Consider the following 26092-nt stretch of genomic DNA (forward strand, 5'->3'; position numbering starts at 1 on the left):
CGTTCGAGTTTTCTGTAACATCTTATGGGAAACACCCAAAGGAACTTTTTGGCCAACCCATATTTGTAGAGGGTCAAATCCCCGCTCCACTGTCAAAAATACTAATTTGAGGGGTAGAGAACTCAAGTTTTATTTCTTTGTAATTTGGAGAGCTGTGATCAGGGGTTTTTTGTTTTGTTTTTTTTTTTTTTTTTTAAAGTGAATTATTCACCAGAAGAAAGGGCTGCCGGAATATTGAGTTGTATTTTCGTTGTATCTCAGGTGTTAAGATCCTACTCTTTGGCATTTTACAAGGTTTCTGTTTGTTGACTGTGGCCGTGTTGACGTGCCCCTCATTGTGGAAGAGAGGCAGGTAGATGTGGTGGGTTTTGAGGTCTCTTTGGCATGTGCTGCTCCCTGCATATGCACTGGCACCGCAGCAGAGGCCGTGGTGCCAGGACAGCCGGTGCCTTTGAAGAGGGAGCCAAGGCTGAACTTAATGCTCAGGCAGCAGCGTCCTGGGACGGTGTTCCATCTGGGAATGAGGCGCGGCTAGAAGTACTTTCTGATACACACCTTGTACAGTTAGGAACCTCAGAAATGGGCAGAAATGGTCCACGGCTTGAGCTCCTGGGTCTTGACCATCTAAGGCGATCAGCTAGTAAGAGGCATTTCCCCAGAACACGTGTCCAAGAGAAGCTCAGCATCTCCTGAGACGGTCATTGCTTCGTCTCTCTCTCTCTTTCTCTTTTCTTCATCTCTGTTTCTGTCTTTCTCTTCCTCTCATTCTTCTCTCTGTGTTGCTCACTCTCCAGGTTTGTTCTCTCCCTTTCACTTTTTTTCTTTCCTTTTTCCCTCTCTCCTGTCCTCACTTTCTGCTGTTGTACTTTTGGAGGAGCCGAGGATCTGCCTGGTAAGGTTTCTTGACCCTTCCCTCTGATTATTCCTCATGGGTTGTCCTGGCTGTTCTCTACTCTGGCTGGGATCTTCCCATCCAAGGTGAGTAAACGTATTCCTCTCAGGGAGCAATGAGGACGGGTCTTCAATGACTGCTCTGTTGACGTTCGTTTCTCTGACTATGGAAAGGGTACTCACTGGGCTCACTGGTCCTCAGAAGACTTTTCCTGTCACCATCTTCTTCCACAAACCCAGAAGGTGGGCAGGGAGCTCTGTTTTCATCTCAGTCATGGCTGTATTCTTCCTCTTGATGACAAAGGCTATCATCTTTCTAACTATAGATCGAGGAAACTCGATTCAACATTGACAAGATCTCAGAGCACGTGGAGGAAGCTAAGAAGCTCTACAGTATCATTCTGTCTGCACCCATTCCAGAGCCAAGTGAGTGTTGACTCAGGGCTGAATCACCCAACAGTGACCCTTGGCCATTGGGGCTGGGCCTTGGTTTCCTCCCTCTGTGAGCAGCAGGGGAGGGGGTGTATTACCTTACACTAATGTATGTGCCATGTCACCTCCCATCCTCCTCTACCCTCTCCTGGCTCACTGCTGTGCTGCTGTTACCTCTTCTCTTCATGGTCCCACTTAACCCATTTAGCCAAACTTTCCTCTCCTTCCCAGCTAGTTCCTCTCATGACTGGCAATGGCTCTTACAGCTGCTGACATACCTCATCTCTGTCCCACCCACCACTGCCCCTGTGCTATTTCCTCTGCCTTAAATGCTTCCCCAGTACCCCCCTATTTTTCCATGAGGTGTTTTTATTCGGTAGTTCTGGATAGGATGCCAGGAAAAAATGCCTTTTAAAAATAAGCTCTCTGTGATTCTAAGGACAGATGTCTTGAGAGCCCACCAGGATACATACTGCTCTGGGCAGTGGGCACCTGAGAAAGTTCCCCACCTCCTCTGTTGATTGTTGTAGCTGACTAAGCTTTCAGTCTTTTCTAACTGACTCTACCTGCATTTGTTTACCCAGAAACCAAGGATGACCTGGAGCAGCTCACGACTGAGATCAAGAAAAGGGCCAACAATGTCCGGAACAAACTGAAGAGTAAGAAAGGGACAAAGGGAGCAGGCAGCACTCCCACCATCCATCTCACATCCGGGGTCCAACTCTTCTGGACCGAAACTCTTCCTGATGGAGTGACACCACCCTTGCCGTCTTTGCTTGTGGTCTGGGCAGTGTCCCTGGAATGACCTATTATAGCCCCAGACAGTTTACCTGCTCTTGAGTCATGACTGTGGTTGAGAGAGTCCAGAATTGAAGTTCAGAGATGGGAATGAAAGTGTGCTTTCAGCTATTGGATATTTGTGTGACTTGGTCCTTTAGCTTAGTCCCTCGACTTTTCTCTTCCTGGTCCCATTTCCTTCCCCAGCACCTACGTACATTTGAACAGTGATGTTAGTGATGTATGGATGCCAGATGCATTATAGAGTCTAGAGACATTTCTTGGGGGCCAGGTATCACCCTCCCATCACTCCCATGCCCACCCCTCAATTTAGGGCATTGTTCAGTGAAGCCACTGTCGTAGATTCAGTTCCTCTGGGGGCCCAGAAGGTTCCTTAGTTCCATGGCTATCATCTGCATTCTTGCCCCACTGTATTTGGTGACAAGTGCATGCTGTTGGTCTGAGAGTGAAAGCAGCATTGCTCAGCCTAATTTATCATTTCTTCCCCCCAAACAGACTGTGCTGCCTGTTTTCATGTGGGTGGAGGTGGAAGTCGTTAGTGGCAGCTTCCAGTCATAGCCGTGATCATGTGCCAAGCCCTCTGTGTGCATTCTCATTTAATTTTCACGTTGGTGTTGCTAGGGGGGCACTGCTGTTTATTCCATTTTACAGATGAGACAACAGGAACACTAAGAGAGGTTAAGTGGCTTTTCCAAAGTTACATGGCTACTCAGTGGCAAGGATTTGAGTCCGAGTCTCTTAGTGACAGAGACTCATGCTGTTAACCACTGTGCTGAGAGGTATCCAAGGAAGAAGACCCGGCAGTAGTAAAGGTCGTGGAACGCATGTCCCGTGGCTCAGGTGTGAGCTGGCCTTTTGAGACTGGACCTGTCTGCTGTTACGTCTCCTGGGCCGGGTGTGTGAGAAAGAGAGAGGAGGCCGCACTGCACAGTGTGTTTCTTGGAGGAGAGCAGCAGATGCGTTGCTAGAATAACCTCCTCTCCCATCCAGGCATGGAGAGGCATATTGAAGAAGACGAGGTCCGGTCGTCAGCAGACCTTCGGATTCGGAAATCCCAGGTGAGATTTTCCCTGGTCTAACAAGCATCTAGTCCAATCTTTTAGTTTTTTTTTTTCTTAGCTGTGGAGTCTTTTTAATTTAAAAAAAAAATTTTTTTTTAATAAATTTATTTATTTTTGGCTGCGTTGGGTCTTCGTTGCTGCATGCGGGCTTTCTCTAGTTGCGGCGAGCGGGGCTACTCTTCGTTGCGGTGCACAGGCTTCTCATTGCAGTGGCTTCTCTTGTTGCGGAGCACGGGCTCTAGGCGTGCAGGCTTCAGTAGTTGTGGCATGCAGGCTCAGTAGTTGTGGCTCACGGGTTTAGTTGCTCCACGGCATGTGGGATCTTCCCGGACCAGGGCTTGAACCCGTGTCCCCTGCATTGGCAGGCGGATTCTTAACCACTGTGCCACCAGAGAAGTCCCTTTTTAAAGTTTTTATTGAAGTATAGTTGATTTACAGTACTGTGTTGGTTTTAGGTGTACAGCAAAGTGATTTGGTTTTGCATATATATATATATATGCTTCTTTTTCAGATTCTTTTGCATTATAGGTTATTATAAGATATCGAATATAGTTCCTTGTGCTATACAGTAAATCCTTGTTGTTTATCTATTTTATATATAGTAGTGTGTATCTGTTAATCCCATATTCCTCATTTATTCCCCCCCTTCCCCCTTTGGTAACCATAAGTTTGTTTTCTATGTCTGTGAGTCATGTCTGTGCTTCTGTTTTGTAAATAAATTCATTTGTATTATTTTTTAGATTCCACATGTAAGTGATATGTTTGTCTTTCTCTGTCTGACTTACTTCACTTAGTATGATAATCTCTAGGTCTATCCATGTTGCTGCAAATGGCATTATTTCATTCTTTTTTATGGCTGAGTAGTATTCCATTGTATATATGTACCACATCTTCTTTATCAATTCCTCTGTGGATGGACACTTAGGTTGCTTCCATGTCTTGGGCTGTTGTAAATAGTGCTGCTATGATTGTTGGGGTGCATGTATCTTTTCGAATTAGAGTTTTTGTCTTTTCCAGATCTATGATGGGGAGTGGGATTGCTGGATCATATGGTAACCCTATTTTTAGTTTTTTAAGGAACCTTCATACTATTCTCCATAGTGGCTGCACCAATTTACATTCCCACCAACAGTGTAGGAGGGTTCCCTTTTCTAGCTGTGGAGCCTTTAAAACAAAAAACAAAAAACAGCCAACAACCACTATTTGGAACTCAATTTGAAGAACTGGTGGAGGGGAGCTGCCCAGGTTGAAGTGGGGGGCAGGGCCAAGTCCAGCTGGTGGCCCCTCTCACACTGTCCTCTAAGGAGGTGCCCGAGGCTCCCAGAGCACTGCTGAGGGTTTAGTGAGCCTCCTTGGTTTACAGGTGAGGAAACTGAAGTCCTCTCTGAAGACTGTTGGTCATTAGTTGTCCAGTTTGGAGTCAGGCTGTTTGGTGGTCATCAAAGATATGATCCTTGTCCTTGAACTGGCACGATGGTCAAGTAGCACAAGGAAACTATGACATAAGACCCACAGGAGAACGTGTACGAAGACGGGATCAAATGCACGTGCTCCCAGCATCAGACGATCTCGGGAAAAACTGGGGTGGCCAGAGGAGGCTGGGCCTTGGTGGGCAAGATGCCAACATGGATAGGCTCGGGGAGAGGTTCTCCTTAGAGGCATAGGGGCAGGAGTGGTGTGTGTGGGTGCCTGGGCGGGTTGGTAGCAGCGGGGGTGGGGGTGGGTGTGAGGGGCAGACGTGAAGAGAGCAGCCTGTCTAGAGAAAAAAGTTTGTCATGGGACAGTGGACGTTGAGTTTTTGGTAGAGAAAACAGCACCATATTCCAGAGGCCTTTGGCTACAGTCCAGGGAGTTTGGATCTGACTGAGTAGCCTGTATGCATTTACTTTGGGTTGCAGTTTGTTAGGAGGATAATATGGGAACCATTTGAAAACTGGATCAGAGTGGGAAAGAGGCAAGAGGCAAGAGGCAGGTGGGTCTCTAGTTGGGTTTTGCAATGACTTTGGTCTGAATTTTCCTGGTGGTAGTTGGTTTGAAAAAAGATAGATATTGGTGATTTTGCAAAGGAAAAACCAGTAGGGCTTGATGCTGAGAGGTGGGTAAGGAAAAGAAATGATAAAGATTTGAGTTTAGGCACCAGGGCCATTGACTGAAGGCACTGAGTTAGAAGCAAGAAAAGTTGGGGAGGTCAGTTTGAGTAACAACCCAAGGATCTTTGGATGTAGGAGGGAGTCCGGCAGCTTTAGAAAGCAGGGCCTCTGAGATTCACAGAGTATCTCCTTTGGCCTCACAATTACTATAGGAGTTCAGCAAGACAGGTTAATACATACTGAAAACATGCTTTGGAAAGGTCAGCCGACCTTTCCAACGGTATAAAGTTAGGAAACCAAAAAACTGGGTCTTGTACCTGGTCTTTGTTTTTTGTTTTGTTCTGTTTCCGTTTTCATACAATTTTGAAAGGTTACTTTCCATTTATAGTTATGACCAAATGTTGGCTGTATTCCCCGTGTTGTACAGTACATCCTTGAGCCTGTCTTACACCCAATAGTTTGTACCTCTCACTCCCTCACCCCTATATTGCCCTCCCCGCCCCCACTGGTAACCACTAGTTCGTTCTCCTTATCTGTGAGTCTGCTGCTTTTCTGTTATATTCACTACTTTGCTGTATTTTTTAGATTCCGCATATAAGTGATATCATACAGTATTTGTCTTTCTCTGTCTTATTTCACTTATGCCTCCCAAGTCCATCCATGTTGCTGCAAATGGCAAAATTTCATTCTTTTTTTTTTATGTCTGGGTAGTATTCCATTGTAGATATCTATACCACATCTTCTTTATCCATTCATCTGTTGATGGACACTTAGGTTGCTTGGCAATTGTAAATAATGCTGCTATGAACATTGGGGTGCATGTATCTTTGCAAATTAATGTTTTGGGTTTTTTTTGATATATACCCAGGAGTGGAATTGTTGGGTCATATGGTAGTTCTGTTTTTAGTTTTTTGAGAAACCTCCATACTGTTTTCCAGTGACTGCACCCGTTTGCATTCCCACCACGAGTTGTCCCTGGGCTTCTGGTTCCAGGACCAGTGCTGCTGTAGATGAGGCTGCGTCGGGGCTGGGGTTCTATAAGAGTTGTGGACCTTCCCCTCCCTCGCCTCCTGGGGGCTCACAGCATTTGACCTTGCTCCCACAGCACTCCGTCCTCTCCCGGAAGTTTGTGGAGGTGATGACCAAATACAACGAGGCTCAGGTGGACTTCCGTGAACGCAGCAAAGGGCGAATCCAGCGGCAGCTCGAGATCAGTACGTGTTTGAAGTTTGGCCTGTGCCCCTTCACCCTTCCTGCCACGTGCTTGTCCGTCCCCAGTCGTGAGGCCCGGGGAGAGGGAGCGGCAGCCCCGCCGGTGGCTTCTGCCTTCTTTTTCGTGCCCAAGCTGAGGACAGGCCTCACAGCACTGGTGCATCCTGGACGTTGCGTCTTAGGCTGAAAGATGGCTCGGAGTTACCAGGCCCGAGTCGTTTGATTGCCGTGGGAACCAGCGTTTCTGCATCCATGGAAGGAAGCACTTGCTACACAGCTGCACTCCTTGGGGCTCATGACATCTTTTGCTGCCTGTTTGACAGCAGAGAATGGTGCTAGTTGCCCCGAGGAATAAAGAAGTTACTACAGCCACGCCCTTCAGGAATCAGAAACCGGACTGCAGGGCCCCACAGGGCGGAAAGTGCTTTGAGTGCAGGAACCGAACGAACAAGGGCGCAGGCAGAACAAAGCACGCGTGTTCAGGAGGGAGAGGCCGTCCAGGCCCTGGGAACAGGGCGCATTTGGGTGGAGCGGGGGAGGTTAAGGCGGATGGAGGGAGGGCTCACCCAGGAACTGGCTCCTTGTCCTGAGGACCTTGGACTCCGTGGTGGAGTGAAGGGGGCCAGGAGACATTCTGAGCTGGAAAGGAATGTAATCAGACATGGGCTTCAGGAAGGTAACTGCTGATAATGTTGAGGATGGACTGGATTAGGGGAGAAATCCAGAGAAAGGCGAGTCCGGAGGCTTGTAAGGCCATGGTCTTTAGAGTGAACTTGCTGTATTCCCATTTTCAGGGAACTTCTGAAATGGTGAGCTTTGATCTTATATTTGATGCTCTCTTCCTTTTGTTATAAAGCCGGCAGAAAGACAACAGATGAGGAGCTGGAGGAGATGCTGGAGAGTGGGAACCCTGCCATCTTCACCTCGGGGGTGAGTGATGGTGGGGGCGGGTTGGGCTGCAGAGGCAGGGAGGGCGGGGCGGGGCGGCGGGAGCCCCGCAGGGTGTGGGTGAGGCTGCGGCGGGCGTGATGGCCGATGGTTGGTCTCTGTGCGGCCTGGCCTAGATCATCGACTCTCAGATTTCCAAGCAAGCCCTCAGTGAGATCGAGGGACGGCACAAGGACATCGTGAGGCTGGAGAGCAGCATCAAGGAGCTTCACGACATGTTCATGGACATCGCCGTGCTGGTGGAGAACCAGGTAGCCCAGTGGGTGCCGCGTGGGCAGGGAGGAGAGAAAGCCCGGGGCTTCCTGAGAAGGGCGAGACGGGACTCCTGGAAAGCCGGGTGGGGTGGGAGAATCATTGGGAACTTGCGAAGTAGATGCTGACATTTTGGGCAATCGCAGCCTCATCATTCATGCCTGTTAATTTGGCCTGGAAGTCATTTCTGATTAATATGGGGTTTGATGTGCTCTGTCAAGTACCTGGCTCCCTCCAGCCTCAGGATCGTTGTCTTTTTTAAATTAGAGATATGGGTTCTTAATGGTGATGCCTTAAAACAATCTCCTGATAGGAACTATTTCACTGGTGACATTGAAAACATGGGGCCTTTTCCCCAGTTTAGGGCGAAAAGTTAGGTTTAACAGAGGTTTTTGTATTTTTCCATTTTTGTTTTTTCTTCTGTATGTGTGTTTTTCCAAAAATGTTGACAGTTTTTGCTAAGGAACAAGAGCAGACAACAAAAGGATTGAAGGGACAGCAAAGTAATATTTACAGAAAAACTTGAAACTCTCACAGTGCTTAGCTTGACAGTCTGTTTTGTCCCGGGTAAGCTTGCTCAGGGATGGATGGCTCTGTCCCCAGCATATGGTCTCAGTGTCACATAGTCACATGTCTCCTGGTTCTTATGATGCAGTTAAATTCGCCACTGTGTCATGGTTTGGTGCCACTATTACCATGAACTCCCAGTGGCTCTGCCACCTGGAGAGGATTGAAAACTGCTTCCTTTGTAGAAGGAAACCTAACTGAAGCCCGAGCACCACTTGGCTGGTTTTGACATCAGTTCCCTGCTCTGGGCTCAGGTGCCTTTCTTCCACCCACTTGCGGCCTTTGAGACCATTTCTCCTGCCCCTCCATCCCTACTCTTCTTTTTTCTCCCCACACTGCCTTGCCGAGGAACTGGTTTGAGATTCAAGTGATGGTAAGTTCTGTTCTCTGTGTAGAGACTGCCGTAACGCCATGGGTTGGGTTGAGGAAGGTCTAGGTGGGTGGAGGGAATTCCCATCCTAAGATGCACAGAAATCAATTGGAGAGACCAAACTTCTGGTCTGGAAGTAATAGCTGGGAAAAGGTTGGGAATCTTATTAAGACACTGCTGTCTCTTAACCAGATAACTCAGGTAAAACCAATGTCTGTCACTTATGGGACCTGGGAGTACCTTAGAGAAAGCAACTGTTCCCACCTCAGCTACTTATTGAGCACCTGCTGTGTGCTGGGCACTATTCTATAGTAGTGAATGAACTCAGTTCAGGCCGAATGAACTTGGTTCAGGTCTGAATGAGCAGGAAGAAGCCGGCATCCTGGCAATGCCCTAAGAACATGAGATAGATGTATTGGGTTGGCCAAAAAGTTCGTTCGGGTTTTTCCGTGAGATGGTATAGAAAAACTCGAACGAACTTTTTGGCCAACCCAATATCTTGGCTTCTCTCTTCACATACTTAAAAAAAAAAAAAAAAAAAGGTGGCGGGATCCTTCAGAATATTCCAGGCATCTAGACAGTGTGCTCCAGGTGCCCAGTGCAGTGCTTGTCACAGAGAAGTAACTGAGTGAATGTTTCTGGAATGAGTGACAGCCACCAAGGCCTGGGGAACCACAGGTAATCATGGGGAAGTTGTGCAAGTTTGCCCCACAGAAGGCTGCATGTTAAAGTTTCCAGATGCTCCTCTTGGTGCTGAAAAGAAAGAGAACCCCTTTCTCGTGTGAGCTAGGACTGTCCTGGGGTGGGTTTCCTGGGTGTGACTAGTGTCTGTCCTTTGCAGGGTGAGATGTTAGATAACATAGAGTTGAATGTCATGCACACGGTGGACCACGTGGAGAAGGCTCGGGAGGAGACAAAAAGAGCCGTGAAGTACCAGGGTCAGGCCCGGAAGGTGAGCCTCTCCTGCTGCCTTCGGAGAAGAGAGTCCACTGTGCGCGCCGTCTCTCGCTCTTTCTCTCCTCCCTCTCTCTCCCCGTCCCTCTTTCTGCTGGACCCACCTCTTGCGTCCCCGCAAAGGGAGCCATGATTGATCGTATTGAGAATAACATGGACCAGTCAGTGGGCTTCGTGGAGCGGGCCGTGGCAGATACCAAAAAGGCTGTCAAGTATCAGAGTGAAGCTCGGAGGGTGAGCCCTTAGTCCCAGCTGGACCCACCGGCTTCTCCTCTCTCTGGTCGCCCCCACCCGTGTCCTGGAGCCCGTGCCTTCCCTCCGTCTTGGCCTCGTCCAGAAGCCTACCTCAGCTTTCCCTAGAGCATAGCTGCCCTTCCTTCCCAGGTGTGCCTCGCATGGATCTGGCTCACGTGCCCTCTACCCGAGAACCCACATTTGCAGGCAGCTCTGCATCATTGCCCAGGTGCTGCTGCTAAGCCCCTGGCCAGAGCTCATGGTCCCTTCAGCTGTTACACTTGACTCCTCTGCTGTTCAGAAGCCTTCCCTTCATTGCCTTCCACTCCGGTAGCCCAAGCCCTGCCCCACTTGGTCTCTTTTTCTCTACCATGAACCCAGTGGTGTGCTGATGGCTATGTGAACATTATCTTGTATCTTGGGAGCACCGATTACTTCTCCTTTATAGATGAAACAGTAGAGAATCAGAGGTTAAGTAATTGGCTTTGGGCCACCTAGGAAGCATAGGAACCAGGATTCAAATTCAGCTTTTCAATCAAGCTGTTTCCATCCTGTCTCCACGGCCTGCCCCCCACCTCTAGTTCTGGTGGCCCTGTCACCTGAGGACTTGTAAGCTTCTCTACCTAGTGACGGTGGTGGCTAGCTCTGGTGGGTTTTGCTTTTTAGCCTGCTCTCTTCTATTTCTCTTGGGCTCTTGATATTTTTGTTCTTCAATTCTTTCTTTTTCTTCCAACTTTACCTATTGCTTGGGCAGGTATCTAGGGAGCTGGGAAGTTATTTTACGTGATGAATCCAGGCTGGTTTGCAACAGCACCGTAACCATACTTTCTGATCCCCAGTCACTGTACTGGGTTTGACAGGTGGGAATGTACTTTGGGGGAGAGATGGACAGACGTGTGTAATTAGGACTATGTCAAAAATGTCTTTATACTCCTCCTTGAAAAGGAACAAGTTAGTCACTTGTATCTTGGCCTGTTGCTGCTTGGAGACCCCATTATGGTTGCCCTTACATCTGTGCGCACATGAAGGCCGCCGTGTGAGCTGAGAGCTGATGGAAACTCCATATTCCCATCTGCTGGCATTGCTAGTGCAGAAGTAATTTAAGAAACAAAATATCCTAGTAGAGTGTCTTTATGTAGAGATGTTGGCTTTTTATTTCATTTATTTGGATTGATAAGATGCTTCCTATGTAGAGGCAGAGGGGTTGGGTTTTGGATGACTTACTATGGCTTTCTGGTTGTTTGTAATAATGACTTGTTTTTATTTCTCTTATCCCTCTCTCCAGAAATTGATAATTATCATTGTGGTAGTGGTTGTGTTGCTGGGCATTTTAGCGTTGGTTATTGGACTTTCCGTTGGGCTGAAGTAAGGGCGGCCCGGAAGGCTGCTGCCCTGAAATGTAAGTAAATGGAAGGTACTCGGGGACTCTGGATTGGCTCCCTCTTGAGAAATGAGCCTGGGATTTAAAATTCTGCTTCTTCCCCCTGTGGTTGTCCTTGGACACACCGAGCGCTCTGAGACTTCAGTACCTGTGCGTTCTTTCATCTATGTAACTTCCTGTTCTCGGGTCCTGGCTGCATACAGGGGTTGGGTCTCCTGTTTGTTCCTCTTCTGTGGGTTCTGTCCCCGCTCTTTGTCCTGTTTCAACACCGTCCCTCATTTTCACTCCCCTTCCCCAGCAAGCCTGCTCCTCCTCAGCTGGGTGCAGTCTATGTCTGGGATCTGGGGTTTGTCTTGTGAGTTCTTACTGGCTTTCAGGTATCTTGGGCTTTGCCTTCCGTATCCTTTTCAGTGTAAATGAAGCTTTGAATCGGGATTTGGGTCTGTAGGGTTTTGTTTGTGGTTGACTGGTTGGATCTCGAATGATAAGAGTGGCTAACATTTTTGAGGGCTGGGTGGTATCAGACAATGTACTAAACACCTTACACATGCATCACTGAGTCCTCACGCCACCCGTGTGAGACAGGTGCCATTATCGTCCCTATTTTACAGATGAAGATGCTCAGGCTTACAGAAGTTTGGTAACGGGCACGTTTGAACACACAGCTAATAGTGGACCTAGCTTCTCTTTGTAAAACAAGGTGGCCATTTATCATCATCTACAAAGTCTAGAGAACCTTAGAGGATAGCAACTTTTAAAAAAAATATTTATTTATTTGGCTGTGTCAGATCTTAGTTGTGGCATGTGGGAACTTCCGTTGTGGCGCACGGGCTTCTCTCTCTAGTTGTGGTGCACGGGCTCTCTAATTGTGGCGCGTGGGTTCAGTAGTTGCAGCGTGCAGGCTCTCTAGTTGTGGTGCGTGGGCTCAGTAGTTGCGGCGCGTGGGCTCTAGAGTGTGCGGGCTTAGTTGCCCCGTGGCATGTGGGATCTTAGTTCCCTGACCAGGGATCGAACCCACGTCCACTGCATTGGAAGGTGGATTCTTAACCACTGGATCACCAGGGAAGTCCCAATAGCAACTTTAAAATTCAGGATATTAATTTCTTTAAAATCTGGTAAAAAGAATAGAGCTGACCACTGAATCAGGGTTTCATGTGTACAGCAGCAGCATGACAAGAATGATCTAGTTACTGGCACCGTGAAGACTTCTGTGACTTCTTAAGTATTATTTTTCTGAATATGTTTATGCTCCCCAGTTGTGCTCTAGGATAACATCATCACCCCATCTTCACTGGGGAAGCTCTGTGAAGCTCAGTGAAATTAGGAACTTACCCAAAGCCTACACCGCTCGCAAGGCAGAGCAGGTGTGACACCTGAACTTTTCTGCATCTTTTTCACGGTGCCTTTCTGCCTTCTAAGATGAGTGGGGGATAGGGGGACTAAGGAGAAGATGATTCTAGTGCCAGCAAGCTTCTGAAACTTGTATTCGAAAGGTGCTGATGGGAGCCCCACAGACAGAACAGGTGTTTTCCACCAGCGATGGTGCCTCTCTTCCCATAAGTCCTTCCACGGTAACGCGACAGCCCCTGGGAAGGGCTGTAAAAGGCCCAGGGATTTTCCTATTTTTTTGCCTCTTGTAACAGGGCTTTTTGTTTCTGGTGCGGTGGGGTATTTAATTCCAGGCCCTGTCGTGGGTGTGCTTGTTGGATTTCTTGGGTTTGTGTTGAGTCTTCCATTGTTCTCTTTTTGCAGCTGGTTCTGACCTTTCCTCTCCACCTTCTAGGTGTGTGGCTTGTGGCTGAGTCTTACTGTTGTTGCTCTTCACCGTCACCCTGGCCGCTGACCGGCTCCTCCTCCCCCTGCCTCTTGTAGAGCCCATTTCACCCCAGCCTGGTGTGGCCACCCTTGTCTTCAGATGGGAACGGAGTGTGAATGGCCTTCCTGAGAGAGAGTGGGACCTGTTCCTTTGTTTTCTTGTAACCAACCTTGGACCTGACCCAGCAAACAGTCTAGCCCAGGAGGAATCTAAACTACTGATGCAGCCCTCAGAACCTTCTCCTGCCCCACCGACTCTGAAGCACCTTCTCCTGGACTGTAGCAACTGCCCCAGCTTCTCCTTCTCCCCTCTGATGTGTCAAATTATGCCCCGCACCTTGGAGAGCCTACCTGAGACCTCCCCAAGGTGCTGTATTTTCTACCTCATGGAGTGTTCTTCTCCCCAGAATCGCAGTGTATTTTTTTTTTGCCGGGGGGGTGGGGTGGGGATATCTTTAACAAAGCAAGGGGATTCTTCCAAGTTCGGCAACAGTAAGGCTTGGACCTGAGTCTTCTACCTGGCAGGACCCCAGTGCTCATGGCTGGTTGTCCCTGTCCTGAAAGCAGGAGGGACTGGCAGAGGTCGTTCTGGTCTTGGAAGCTGACTTGTTTGAAATTCAGCCTCTAATTAAGCTCTCAGTGTGTTCAGCTCGATGGCCAACTCGATCTCTGTCTACGTTGTACTCCCTACTGTTGACTCAAGGAGGCGCTGCCATGAGACAGTCGTCTGAGGTTACCGTCTGTAGAGGTTGGTCGTATGGAGTAACTGTTTCCGTGTCTCAGTCTTGGGAACTGGCTGTTTACTGTTAGAGTGATGCTTTGTGAAGCCATTGCCTTGAGGCCCAGAATAACCAGGCACTAAAATTAAGCCAGGGATGAGGTGCTTGAGTCTCAGGCTCTGGGAATGTTTCAGACTGGGGCGAGTATGAGTATTCAGTCATTTCATGTGTTCCAAGTGTATTTTTATAATCGTGTGTGTGAGATGTATGTACATACATGTATATGTCTCTCAGGAAGTAGGAAACTGGAAATGAGGATATTATAACCTCAAAAAAATAACTTGAGCTAGGCTAAAAATTAGGTAAGAGACATTTGCTTACCTGCAAATGAATCATAGTAGAAATGTGACCCTCCCACATCATCGGGAAACCTGCTGTTTTCTGCACAAGCGCTCGGAGAATCACAGATGGTTGGGGTGAGGACCAACTTGACCCCCATTAGGTTTTCAGCAGACGGAATCTGATATCATTCATGGGACCTGTGGGATGTCCCGTCCCCAGGACGGAGTCAGCTCGGGGAGGCCAGGGTCTACTCAGCAGCGCCTCCTGCTCCCACATTCATGAGCTTGATCGATTCTTTGTCGCCCCCGCTTGTCATGGAGCAAACAAAAGCCAGGAAGTTTCTAAGTGTAGTGACCGTGCTGAGCCAGTGTGAGCCCCTTAGATACCCTGCTGGTCTCTGCCGGCCTCCCGGATTGATATTTCAGCTTTGACTTTAATGCCTTCTAGGATAGAGCGAGCACCCTGACCCAGGCCTGGTCCATTGGCTTCCTTTGCAAAGGAATGATTCCTCCTCATCATTGCCCAGCACTTGGACAGAGCCCAGGGGACGCCCTCTTGCCTGTGGCTATGATGTCCAACAGGCCTGGCTCCGCAACGAGGGCAGACAAGCTTCAATCACACACAGATCTTTGCTCTCCTGAGATTGAGGCCTGGGGCTTATAGTTTGGAATACAAGTGAAGGGATTTTTGTTCTTTCTTTGTACTTTTTTTAAAAATGTAAACTTGATTATTTTATTGCTAATTTAAAAATAAATGACTTTATATTGATTGTGAAACAGTTCTGGCTCGATGTCCTTGTAAAACACTTGGTGACTGGCTGCCACCATGTGGTGACTTTTGTTTAGGTTTCGGAAAGGGGTTAGATTTTTTTTTAACCATGTGCTAGCTCAGATGGATCAAAAGTTCTAATTTTTGAAAATGGTTTAACTCTCCAAGAGTGCAGTGTAACTGTATTTGAGTCTTAAGATTTCAAGGGATCCCCCCCCCAAAAGACTTCAGCTGACTCACTGAGAGTATCTCGCTCTGGGGGGAAGTGGGGGTAAATCTGATAGGATGGCAGCTGGAAGGCAGAACATGTTACATACAAAACATCCTCTGAGCTTGCCGTGGATCTGATTTTTGCATCTCTCACCGAGAAGTAACGTTTCTCTTAGTACCCTGGGTTCTAGAAGCCAGATCCATCTCCCTTTACCTTCACATCTGCTTCCATGCCCAGACCCACCCTTGTCTCCCCTCCTTTGGAACCCTCTCTGCAGTGACATTGTTTCTCACGTGCTTTTTCTTTCCTTGTCTGGATGAGCAGAAGAAGATCATGATCATGATCTGCTGTGTTATCCTTGCGATCATCTTAGCTTCTACTATTGGGGGCATATTTGCCTGAAAAAAGCCAAAACAAAACAGGTGAGCCATCTGTGGGGAGGGTCAGGCTTGTTTTTGCCCAAGACGCTTGTGTCCTGAGGGCTTTGGTTGTCACCAGGTGCCTTAATCTGTGTGGGATTGGGTGCTGGAATAAAGGTTGGAGAAAACCAAGAAAAATGAGTGAAGAGGGAGTTGGTAGGGAATAGGTAAATGGGGAGACAGAAGGTGGCAGTCTGTCCCATAAGCAGGTCTCGTGGCAGACTGTTTTGTTCAGAATGCTTTGCCTGAGGGTGTTGATTTCCCGTAGTGAAATCTGGGCACTGGCATGTGGGAACGGCAGAGGAGAATGAATTCATTATTGCATTAGAAGCACCCTGAACTCTTTGGAAGAGGGCCACACAGGGAGCCCAAAGTAAATATCAATAAAATTTTCCCCTTATGAGGTTAGGACAGGTTTTTGCAGCCTTGTGAGTAGTCCCTTACCCCTGTAGACAGGCTTGGTGATCCTAGCCCCACACGTTTTGCTGTATAATCTATGATTTTTTTCCCTCCGTTTTTGTTATCCCCTTCAGTCCTCACAGATGGATCTTCACCTGGCATTTTCAATTCTTCCTCCACCTCTGTGGTGCCATCCCTTCTCCGCTGCAGATTCCTCAAAAGCTCTTCTTTCCATTATGAAACCTCTTAGGACACAGGACCTCAACCACCTACCAGTTAAAAGTTACGCAAAGGGAGATTTACAAAAATATGGACTTGGGTGGCAGGCAGGGGTGAAGGAACAGGGAGTACAGCACTGTGTAGCAGGTTAGGAGGATGGTTAAAGGAGGAAACTGCAGGGTAGAGGAGAAAGCATAGGTACCTGTTTAGGAAATAAACTCAGAGCCAGAGAGCCCAGGCTGACGTTATGGCTGAAGCACACCCGGCCCATCAGGATCTGATTTTAACTGCTGGGAGTCAGTCAGGATCAGGGCACTTGTCACTTCTGCTCTTCCAGTTCTGGGTCTCACCTTTGACCAACGCTCTGTCTCCTTCCTTCTTCAGGGTCCAGCGTTCTCCAAGGTGATTGTCTTAACGATAGGCCCCAGGCACGTCTCCCTTGCTGCTGTGTCCCCAGTACTTAGCACAGCGCCTGCCGCTTATAGCTGCTCAAAAATCTGTTGACTCTATCTGAAATTAAGCTCTCATTTCTGCTATGGCCGAGTCCTTGGACTTGCCTCTTAAACGCTTTAAGGCATCAGTGGGAAATGGTCTGTGTCACAGGCTGTGTAGAAATGCCTGGGAATGGTCCATCCACCCACGCAGAAGCACAGCAGGCCCCACTTTCACAACATACACTGTAAAGTCCTTTTTTTATGGGAGGTGGTGATAGAGTTCTCTCAGCGGCCTCTTACTTTGCAGAGATGGCTGGCCCCAGGATTGTGGTTCAGTAATTAAACGTGGACCCCATAAGAAACACGTTATGCTGTGATTGAATGCCCAACAGTCACGAATACCATGCTCTGTGAACCCTAACGAAGAGGTGACAAAGTTAGGTCAGAAAAACGAGGCTGTCACTCACACCCCTTCTCACTGATTCACGCTGCCAGCTGACACTGGCTTTGCTGGCCAGTAACTTGTGTACAAGAAACTGTTCCAAACGCTGTCCCCAATTCAAGGTTCAGGTGTGTTCTAATGCAATTTAGTGATTAGTTATAGTACAAGAGGTTCACTAAAAATATATTAAAAAATCACGGTATACAATTCTCGAGGACCACACCACTGCTTAAATTTGTACTTTTGAAAGTAAATTATTTTCTTTGCCGGAGGTCTTACTTTTTAAGAAAGTGGGATTTAAAAAATTGACATTTTAGTCAGTGTGCTGTTTTCTGCCCACTTTCAAAGCAAATGGTTTAATATTTTCCCTATCAATCTGTATTTCCTTTGATTTGAATACAGGATAGAAACCATTGCTGGCTAGCTCTGAAAAATAGATGAATTTTGTTAAAGGCGAACAGGGAGCTGGAACCATAGGGCTTTGAGTCACCCAGGGCCCTTGTTCATTCAACAGTCATGATTTGAGTGCTGTGTGGCACCCCGCACTGTGCTAGGACCTATAGGGACACAGATATAGAGCCAAATACCCCCCATCCCCGGCGGGTTTCAGGCCTAGGAAGGACCACACAATTCAGGTTTTGTTTCTATCAGTTCCTTTTGCTAAAAGGCAAGGGTATGTCTGTTGCCGTATTGTCCAACATCCCCCCTTCTAAGATTGAGAGAAGATGGGTAGCTGGGCGTAAATAAATATGTTGAATCAATTAACCTATGTACTGTAGTTTTCTTTGCTTTTCCAAAAACATTAAAAGTCTGTAACTAGTAAAATGTCATAGAAACTAGCTCCTGAAGTGTGTATATATAAAAGGCAGTACAGATATTAAGTCTGACTTGAATCAGAGGTGGGAGATGCAAACATTTGCTTCAGCCTTGAAGACATTTATCTTATAGCCGGGGAGAATCAGAGCTCCTAACAAACAGTCAATCAGGCCTGGTTCTTAATCATATAAGGGAATTAGTGACCAATGAGAAGTTACATCATCTTGAGGTGATGCTCAAACTTTATTTAATATAAATATAATCCACTTTAAAAAACCTGACAGATAATGTACAGCTTTTTAGAAAGCATATGCTGCTCCTTGGTTATGACATCAGAGCTACCCAAAGACTTGAAGGACTGGCTGAGGGGAATAAACAGCCTGTGTCCATTTCCTGCTCACATCCTCACTACACACGCTCAGGCATGTAGAACTTGCCCCAGTATCGCCCCTTATGGGTCAGGTCGTAGGGGCTCAGCACTTTCCGTATCCCCAGCATGTTGGCAGTGACAATGCGCTCAAAGGTCCAGGGGTTTTGGTTGTTCCGTTCTCGTTCTTCTTGATCTTTCCGCATCTTCTCTAGAGTCTCACGGCTCACAGCCTTCGCGGGGAAGGGCAACTTGTGGGCAACCTGGTCGAGGAAACCCTGTACCTCTTGGAATTCGCAACGCCCGCCCATCTCTACTATGAGGCGGCCAGCCTTCACAGGGGTCACGTAGTGATCAATGGCACCTTTGCCGCCCCCCATGCGCTGTCCCATACCCTTGCGAGTGATGGGCTTGAAAGGGGCTGGTACTCGCCATAAGGCAAACATGTTCTTGGGGTCCATAGACCGGTTGATTGTCAGGCGCATCATTTCAAAATGCCCCCAATGGAGGTAACCGCCACCCAGTGCCTAAAAGTAAATGGAAGAATTAGAAACGTATGGGGATTTAGATATCCTTCATGGGATCTATTATGTCTCTTCTTTTATGGTAACTGTGGCTTCAATGATACACATGAAAGTAAAAATATAAGTTCTAGTAAGTACCATGGAGGAAAAGCCTAGGGTACAGTAATAAATGGGAACAAGGGTGGACCCACTTCAGTGGACAGCCAGGGAAGATCTCTTTGAGGAGGTGACCTTTATAGCTGAGGCCAGAATGGAACGAACCAGCCAAGGGAAAACAGATGAGTGTTCCAGGCAGAGGAATGGCATACGCGAAGGCTTTGGTGCAGCAAATGGCTTGGTGAGTCTGAGCAGAAGCCAGTGTGGCCGGAGTAGAGAGAGGAATGGGGAACAGACTGAGATCTGAGAGGCTGGCAGGGGCTGATCATGCAGGCTGTGGGAATCGGACGTTAAAACATCACTCTGGCTGCCTGATGGGAACTAAATCCTTGTCCACAGCCGTTTGTGTAGGTACTGACGTCAAGTCTTCACGGAAGCTACTTGATGAGTAAGGAAACGTCTGTCCCATGTACTAAAACATGGATAGTTTTATTTTGACCAGAGGCTTGAAAAATCTCATGGTCTGATTATGGGGTAAATTAGGTAGCCTCTTCCTTCTGCTTTTACATTATTTTCACTCTACGTAAAACAAAAAACATTTATGACTTAATGCTTACTGGGTCCTGCTCATCAGTTTAAAGGGCAACTCCCTGGCTTCCATCCTATAGCCGCTTGACGCTGGACTCACCAAGATCGCAAAACTGCCTTCAGTGAACTCAGTGGCTTCAGTGGAAGGTCCCCTTATGTCACTCAGGTTTTTAGGCTCTCTTCTCACTTTTGGCACAAGTGGTACCCTTTCAACGAATCTGAGCTTGGGCTTTTCAGGAATGGAAACATCTAAAAGGAGCACAGACAACCAAGAATAAGTCAAACCACACATCTCAAAGGATTCATTTTCTTCCTAGAAAGATTTATGACAATCAGGTCAAAGTCTTAAAGTTACCACTCAACAACAATTCCAAAAGTGTGTTAGGTTTATCTTGTGGATGCTTTCACTGACACTGGAATCTTCTGATTACAACAGTGGTTGATGCAGATGTTTTTGAACCTTTTAAGAGAGCAGAGTTTTAACCTTCAAACCAAAATGCTTTTTTAAAATGCCTACTCTGTACCTAACACTGAAAAAGGGACTGTTAGAGAAGGTATAGAGATATGAGAGTGTCACAAAATAACACTAGGTAACATTTTTGTGTGTGTGTGCATGTTTACTAAGTGCTGGAATTGAGCCGAATGCTTTACATGCATCATCTCATTTAATCTTTAAAACAACTTGATAGCCTTAGTATCTTTTAGGGCTTCCTTTTTAATATTTTTAAACCTTTAAAAGTTTAACACACATGTATCAAAGGGCCCCATAAAAAAATGTGAAGTATCATAAAGTGATCACACAAACATACCCACATAACTATCATCCACATCAAGAAACAGAACAATAGGCAGGTAGTATTTTTAATCTCCATTTTATAGAAGAGGAACTTCAGGCCTAGAGACATTTTATAATTTGGTTCGGGTCATCCAGTCGAAACAGCAAAGCTAGACAGTATGTCACTTAAGAAAAAATACCACACTGCCTCTCTGATAACAGAGGTAGTGGAAAGGATACTATATTGTACATCAAAATACCTAAGTTCTCCTGCTCTGCCACATTCTTGTTGGGAAACTTACAACCTAGTACTCCTTTGATCAGTGCTCTTTCCTTTATATATACAGGCGCTTTTCATGCTGAGACCTGTACTACAATGTGCTTGCTGGGTGAGGGCCAGGCATGCTCCGTCTTTATCATGTCTGACGTTTTGACAATATGGAAAAAAAAATTAACTTGTAAGTCACCTAAAGTATTTCTATAGTAAAACAAGCATGGCTCTGTGATGGAGTCCAATATAAAACAGGAGACTTTAAGGCTACAGAAACTGCCCCCTGCCATTTCTATATGTAGCTACAGAGAAACTTAGTAATGCTTTCTCTTGCCTCCACGGCCATATGTACTCAGTGCATGTAGTAGTTTCACAATTATGTGTAGAAGATAAGGCCCTCAGAGGTCAAGGCCCCTTTCATTTTTGAGATTTCCAATATATTTAAAAAAAAAAAAAAGTAAGTTAGATATACCAAATTGTGGCTTACCTTAATTGTTTATATTAACAAATTAATGCTTTTCACATAATATTGTTACTGACTGCACATGTGTAACCTCATTTGGGGAAAACATCAAAAGTCTAAATTGAGGCCAATTAGGTTTAGCTGAGTGGGCAGCTGTGGGCCACGCACCAGTGGTAGGCCATAGGGGAGATATTCCATGACAGGTTGGCTCCCTAAAAGCAGGAGCCTTTTTGAGTCTCTTGTTCTTCGATTTTTCTCTAGCGTTTAGAACACTGCCTGGCATACAGTATGCCTTCGATACATAATTACTGAATGGGTGAATGGGGATAGGGGGCACAAGAACACTCCTACTCTTTACCTATCCTCTGCTGGGTTCCATCGCATTAAAGGCTTACAAACAGGAAAACAGATAAGCTCTCACCTTCAAAAGTTGGCACCGGGAGCAGCGTCTTTAGGCCAGCGCTGGCGGGCGGCGCTGCCCAAGAATCTACAAAGACAGATCAAGTTAAACGACGAAGGCGAGAAGGCCAGGGCTTGGTACACTCTGGGCCAAATATGCTCCTGACAGAGGTGTCCTGTGGGTTTGGGACGTGGGTTCCACTAAAGGGGCTCACTGCCCCCCGCCCCCAAAGGACAAGCCGGGGACTCTGGGCGCCGATCCCCAGGTTGCACGAACGCTGTTGACCCTTTTGCACGAATCTTATGGCGGGAGGGGCGGCAGCAAAGCGCAGCCCCTTCCCCGTGCTTCCGCAACCATGCGCAGAGTCTTGGGACTGTGCGAGATACCCGATGCGGGGGAGGGGTGTGGAGAGAGGCAAGGCCTGGAGGGAACAACAGGGGACTTCTGACCTAACAAAGGCGCCCGCAGGAGGGGCGCGCGGGCGCGAGCCAGCAGCCGCCACATGGTCACGCGCGTGCGGTCGCGTCGGGCTACCCACGGCGACCGCAGCGGACACTTCGACGCGGGCAGGGAACGCGGCACTCTCGAGCCACGCCGGAACCGGCTCCGGCCCCCACCTGGTCGGGCCGGAAGTTGCGTTCGCGCCGGTCCCCCCTGCAGTGAGGGCGGGTGGAAGCGGAAGAAACCGGAGCCTCGGAACCTGGGTTCCGCCCTGGTGTCTGCGGGTCACGCCCCGGCGCCCCTTGGGCTGTTGGGGGTTCTGCGTTCTTTCTGGGGTCCCTTCGGAGATGAGGGCGGCAGGGCGGGGAGTTTTCTCCGCGAAGTACCATGCTGAGAAAGCCTGGGTTCATATGGCAAGTTGGTTCCTTAAAATTCACTACATTACGCCGCGTCTCTAGCCCCTTTCTCTCCCGCAAGACGTTAGAAAAAAGCGAAGGACTCATCACTGTCTTAACATTTACTGGGCTCTTGCAGTGTGTCGGGCGATGAGTACCTCATCCTTGCGTCTAGTCCTCCCAGCGAATCCATGCGATAAGTAAGTCATTACACCCACTTTGCAGATTCCATCTCGAAGGTCAAAGGATTTAACTTTCCTAGGGTCACACAGCAGGAAAACAGTACAATCAGTACTTGAGCACAGTCGGTGTGACTCCACAGACCCCAGTGAACGGACAATATGACTCGATATCAAGTTAAAATGAAAAAAAGGTATAATTATTCTGGGAGAATGTTGGGCAAATCATTTTTATGGGCCTGAAGCTTTTTAATATTTAGAAAGAGGGAGTATCTTTTTCCAAGCTTCTAGGACACCGATGGGATTACCAATTGAGGCTGATGTCTATTGTATTTAAATCATGCTAAATCTGTGCGTGGTCTTTCTCCAAGGATTAATATCGTAAATGGCAACAAATAAAACTGTGGACAGGGAGAGTTCTTCCAGTAGCTTTGCGAGATTACAGGTTTTATGTACTTCTTGATTATTTGCACACTGAATCTGTATCAAAAGAGTTAGTGAATTTTATTACAGCCAATCATTTCTGTCCCAAGAGCAGTTTTAAAAGGGTGAAACCACCCCCGCCCCCTCAGCCCGTGTCGGATTCTGGGCAGCTCTTCTGTGCTCCCCTCTCCCTTCCACCGAAAGTGGGAGATTCAAATGTACTCAGGTATTTAAAAATCTCAAGCTGAATATTGTATAAGATTGTTTGGATGGAGAATAAAGCTGCAGTACAATCACTCTTTGATTGGTCTCTAAGTCTTTTGGTGCCCTAAAACTTCTACCTCATTGCTTATTTTAAAAGAACTAAAAATTAACTCAAAATTCTACATTTAAGGAGTACTGTAATGTCTATTTTTCTTTGTAAGAGTTGTGTTAAGTACAATGGAGGATACAAATATGAAAAATCAGTGATCCTTTATGAATTTACATTTATGTAGCGATGATATGATGAGAATACAAATAGCTAACGTTGAGATATGAGAAGTTTAAATAAAGGGTTGTGAAAAATCGAAGGGTGGACCTGAGGTCTTCCCTGATCACAGAAAATCATTTTTCCCTTCGATTTTTCACAGCTCTTTTACTTACTCTTCTCTTCTGATAGTTCAATGGCAGTTATTTGTAGGAAACTGAGGTTCAGGGATTAAACGATTTGCTACACAGGTAGTATGATGCAAAGTAGGATTAAGAACCTTGATGAACTTACTTTTATTGGAATGCATTTGCTAACATCTCTCAAAAGTTGGTCTTTGGACTTTCCTGAGGCCTCTGTTAAAAATGTAAATATCTGGTCCCCACTTACTAAGAAACTCTAAAGGTGGGGTTCAGGAAGTCCTATTGTGAACTAGCCCCACAGGTGATTCTAATGCCCAATCAAGTTTGGGAATCAGCGCTCTATGAGCACTTTGAAAATTTAAAAAGTAGAGTATAGGTACAAGGCATTGTTTCTGGACTATCCAGGCCAGTATTCACTGGGATGTATATTTTTCCCACCTGTATAAAAATTATCTAACACCTCAGTTTTTAATCTTCTTATTTAAACATCCAGAGATAACAGAAACTTGTAGCCCAGTCCCAGGTCCGGTTGTTGACTTAAATGGCACACACAAACACACACACACATACACATACACACCTTACTGCCATGAGAAAAATGAATGTGTCTACACATATTCCAGAGCTTTCCAGCTAAATTAGAGTCAGTCCCAACTTGGGGAGTTAATAGAGTTTTACAAGAGAGCTATTTCCAGCATTTCTCAGGGAGTAAGTCAACAGGCACGAAGAATGGATCTAGTCCTAATTGTTTGGCCAAGAAGAGGGAACAATGCCAACTACTGTTCATGCTTTTGTCTTGGCGTTTACAGACTAGATCCATGGTATTCCTATGAATTTTTTCACCATAATAAATGATTCCCTATTGTGGCTTAGTCAAGTTATTTACAAGTCTGTTATTATAGACCATGCTCTAATGAACATCCTTATACATACCATTTTCGTACTGTTTTGGTATTTCTTTTGAGCAAATTCCAAAGAAAAATCACTGGATCAAAGGGATGTTCATTTAAAATCATTTTACCTCATAAAATTGCTTGAAACTGGCCTTCACCAACAATGTATCAGCGTGACTGTTTATATACATCCTTTCTGAGGAAGGATATGAAAGTTCTTTTAGAGCTTTGCCAATATGAAAGGTGAAAAACCACATCCAATGTTATGTTTATAACAGGGTTTTAAAGCAGAATTGCTTCTGACTTAGTTTTGCCTGAGGGCCCAAGGTATGTGGTAATCCCCGTATTCCAAAGTGGGGAGCTGGGCCTCCTAGGCTGGACTTATAAAGGAGCTGGTTGGAAGTGGCTTTGCTTTTCTTAGCTACCCACTCTCCTCCAACCTGTAAAAAGCACTGGAAAAATCAAGAAAGGAAGTGGAAACTGGCAATGACAATAAAGATTTCTTTGGACAGAGTTGATATACTGTGAGTTTCACTTCCCCTCTCCAATGGTTAGGGGTGAGGTGATCCATCAAGCTTAGTGAGAGACACTTCAAGATCATGCAGAGAGCTTGATATGAGGCCTCTGCAGTTTGAAGGGGGTTGTGTTGACACAGGCTTGGGAAAGTCTATGTTTGGAGGCTGATCAAAGCAGCCTGTGACATCAGAGTAGAGAGAAGTAGCCACATTACTATTGATGGCAGGTCAAAGGTGTGAATATCCTGTTGACCAGATGCGGACCCCAGTGCAGTGTGTGGGTTTACGGTTTTCTTATATCCTGTCCAACGGGACCCCATGGAGAGACAAGGAGAAAGAAGGTGGAAGAGGTGTAATGATGGATGTCCAGGGCCTGTGAGAAGAATTATATGCAAACAGCCAAACGTTTAGCAGAGGTGAATTTGCCTGCATCAAGGGAACTGAGATGTCCTCAGCAGTTAAGGTTAGGGTGTGTGTGTGTGTGTGTGTGTGTGTCCTCTGAAGACTCCATAAAGCACCATAAGAGAAAGAGTATACTTTAAACTATACCCGGACCCGAGTCGGTACTGTTGGGTGCTGTAACAAAGTACCCCAGACTGGGTGGCTTAAACAATAGAATTTTATTGCCTCACAGTTCTGGAGGCTTGAAGTGTGAAATCAAGGTGTCAGCAGGGTTGGTTTCTTCTGAGGGCTGTGGGGAAGGATCTCTGCTTGGCTGGTGGATGGCCGTCTTCTCCCTGTGTCTCTTCATATCATTTTCCCTCTATGTTTGTCTGTCATGTGTCCAAATTCCCCCTTTTTATAAGAACGCTAGTCTTATTGGATTAGGGTCCACCTTAATTACCTCACTATAACTTGATTTCCTCAGTAAAGATCCTTTCTCCAAATAAGACCACATTTTGAGGTGCTGGGGGTTAGGACTCCAACTTATGTTTTTTTCAGGGGAGAGGAGGATACAAGTCAACTCATAACAGGTGCCATGATGGTAAGCCACCCCAAAGGGGTCAGAGATGAGGGGTCAGGGGCAGAAAAGATCTTAAGTGATTGGTAAATGTGCAGAAGTGAGGAAATAGAGACCTCTTCCCTTGCCTACATTTTTGTTTTCCCCACTTTCTATCTGGAGTTGGGCTGAGCTGGGAGCGGGGAGCAGCTTTACCTTCAAATGCAATTCAGAGTTTTGATTTTTACACAGTTTTGGACATTTTAGTTACTGAAATCAATATGTTTTCTGTGGTTAGAAGTGACAACACAACTTTTTTTTTTTTAATATCAGAGAGTAATGAGAAAATGCAAAAAAACCCCCAGCCTTACAGAGTTGGTTTGGATAAATAGTAGCAAGGTAAACTAAAGTTGATTTCTGATAGCCTTCTCTGAGT

General features: G+C 46.6%; 2 protein-coding genes across 7 annotated transcripts in view; one reads left to right on the forward strand and one right to left on the reverse strand.

Moving 5' to 3' along the window:
- STX3 (syntaxin 3) overlaps positions 1 to 15461 on the forward strand; it is a 41675-nt gene extending 26214 nt beyond the window's left edge. Inside the window, exons 3-11 of one of the 6 annotated variants that reach the window (XM_061201802.1) lie at positions 1218 to 1317; positions 1908 to 1982; positions 3112 to 3179; positions 6378 to 6486; positions 7341 to 7414; positions 7549 to 7683; positions 9463 to 9573; positions 11095 to 11208; positions 13063 to 14609. In XM_061201802.1, coding sequence (XP_061057785.1) covers positions 1218 to 1317; positions 1908 to 1982; positions 3112 to 3179; positions 6378 to 6486; positions 7341 to 7414; positions 7549 to 7683; positions 9463 to 9573; positions 11095 to 11178 — 756 coding nt within the window. In that variant the 3' untranslated portion in view covers positions 11179 to 11208; positions 13063 to 14609. Of the gene's footprint in view, positions 1 to 1217; positions 1318 to 1907; positions 1983 to 3111; positions 3180 to 6377; positions 6487 to 7340; positions 7415 to 7548; positions 7684 to 9462; positions 9574 to 11094; positions 11209 to 12973; positions 14843 to 15369 lie in introns of those variants that run through there. The other 5 variants (XM_061201803.1, XM_061201801.1, XM_061201804.1 and 2 more) reach the window with 5 other exon arrangements.
- A 2548-nt stretch (positions 15462 to 18009) lies between these two features.
- On the reverse strand, positions 18010 to 21877 carry MRPL16 (mitochondrial ribosomal protein L16). The gene is made up of 4 exons (XM_061203417.1): positions 21708 to 21877; positions 21280 to 21345; positions 19450 to 19598; positions 18010 to 18668 (listed from the first exon to the last, which is right to left on the reverse strand). The coding sequence occupies exons 1-4, from the start codon at positions 21760 to 21762 to the stop codon at positions 18183 to 18185; spliced, it is 756 nt and encodes a 251-aa protein (XP_061059400.1). The 5' UTR covers positions 21763 to 21877; the 3' UTR covers positions 18010 to 18182.
- Positions 21878 to 26092: the final 4215 nt, after the last annotated feature.

This window comes from Eubalaena glacialis, chromosome 10 (assembly GCF_028564815.1).
Source record: "Eubalaena glacialis isolate mEubGla1 chromosome 10, mEubGla1.1.hap2.+ XY, whole genome shotgun sequence".
NCBI lineage: Eukaryota > Metazoa > Chordata > Mammalia > Artiodactyla > Balaenidae > Eubalaena > Eubalaena glacialis.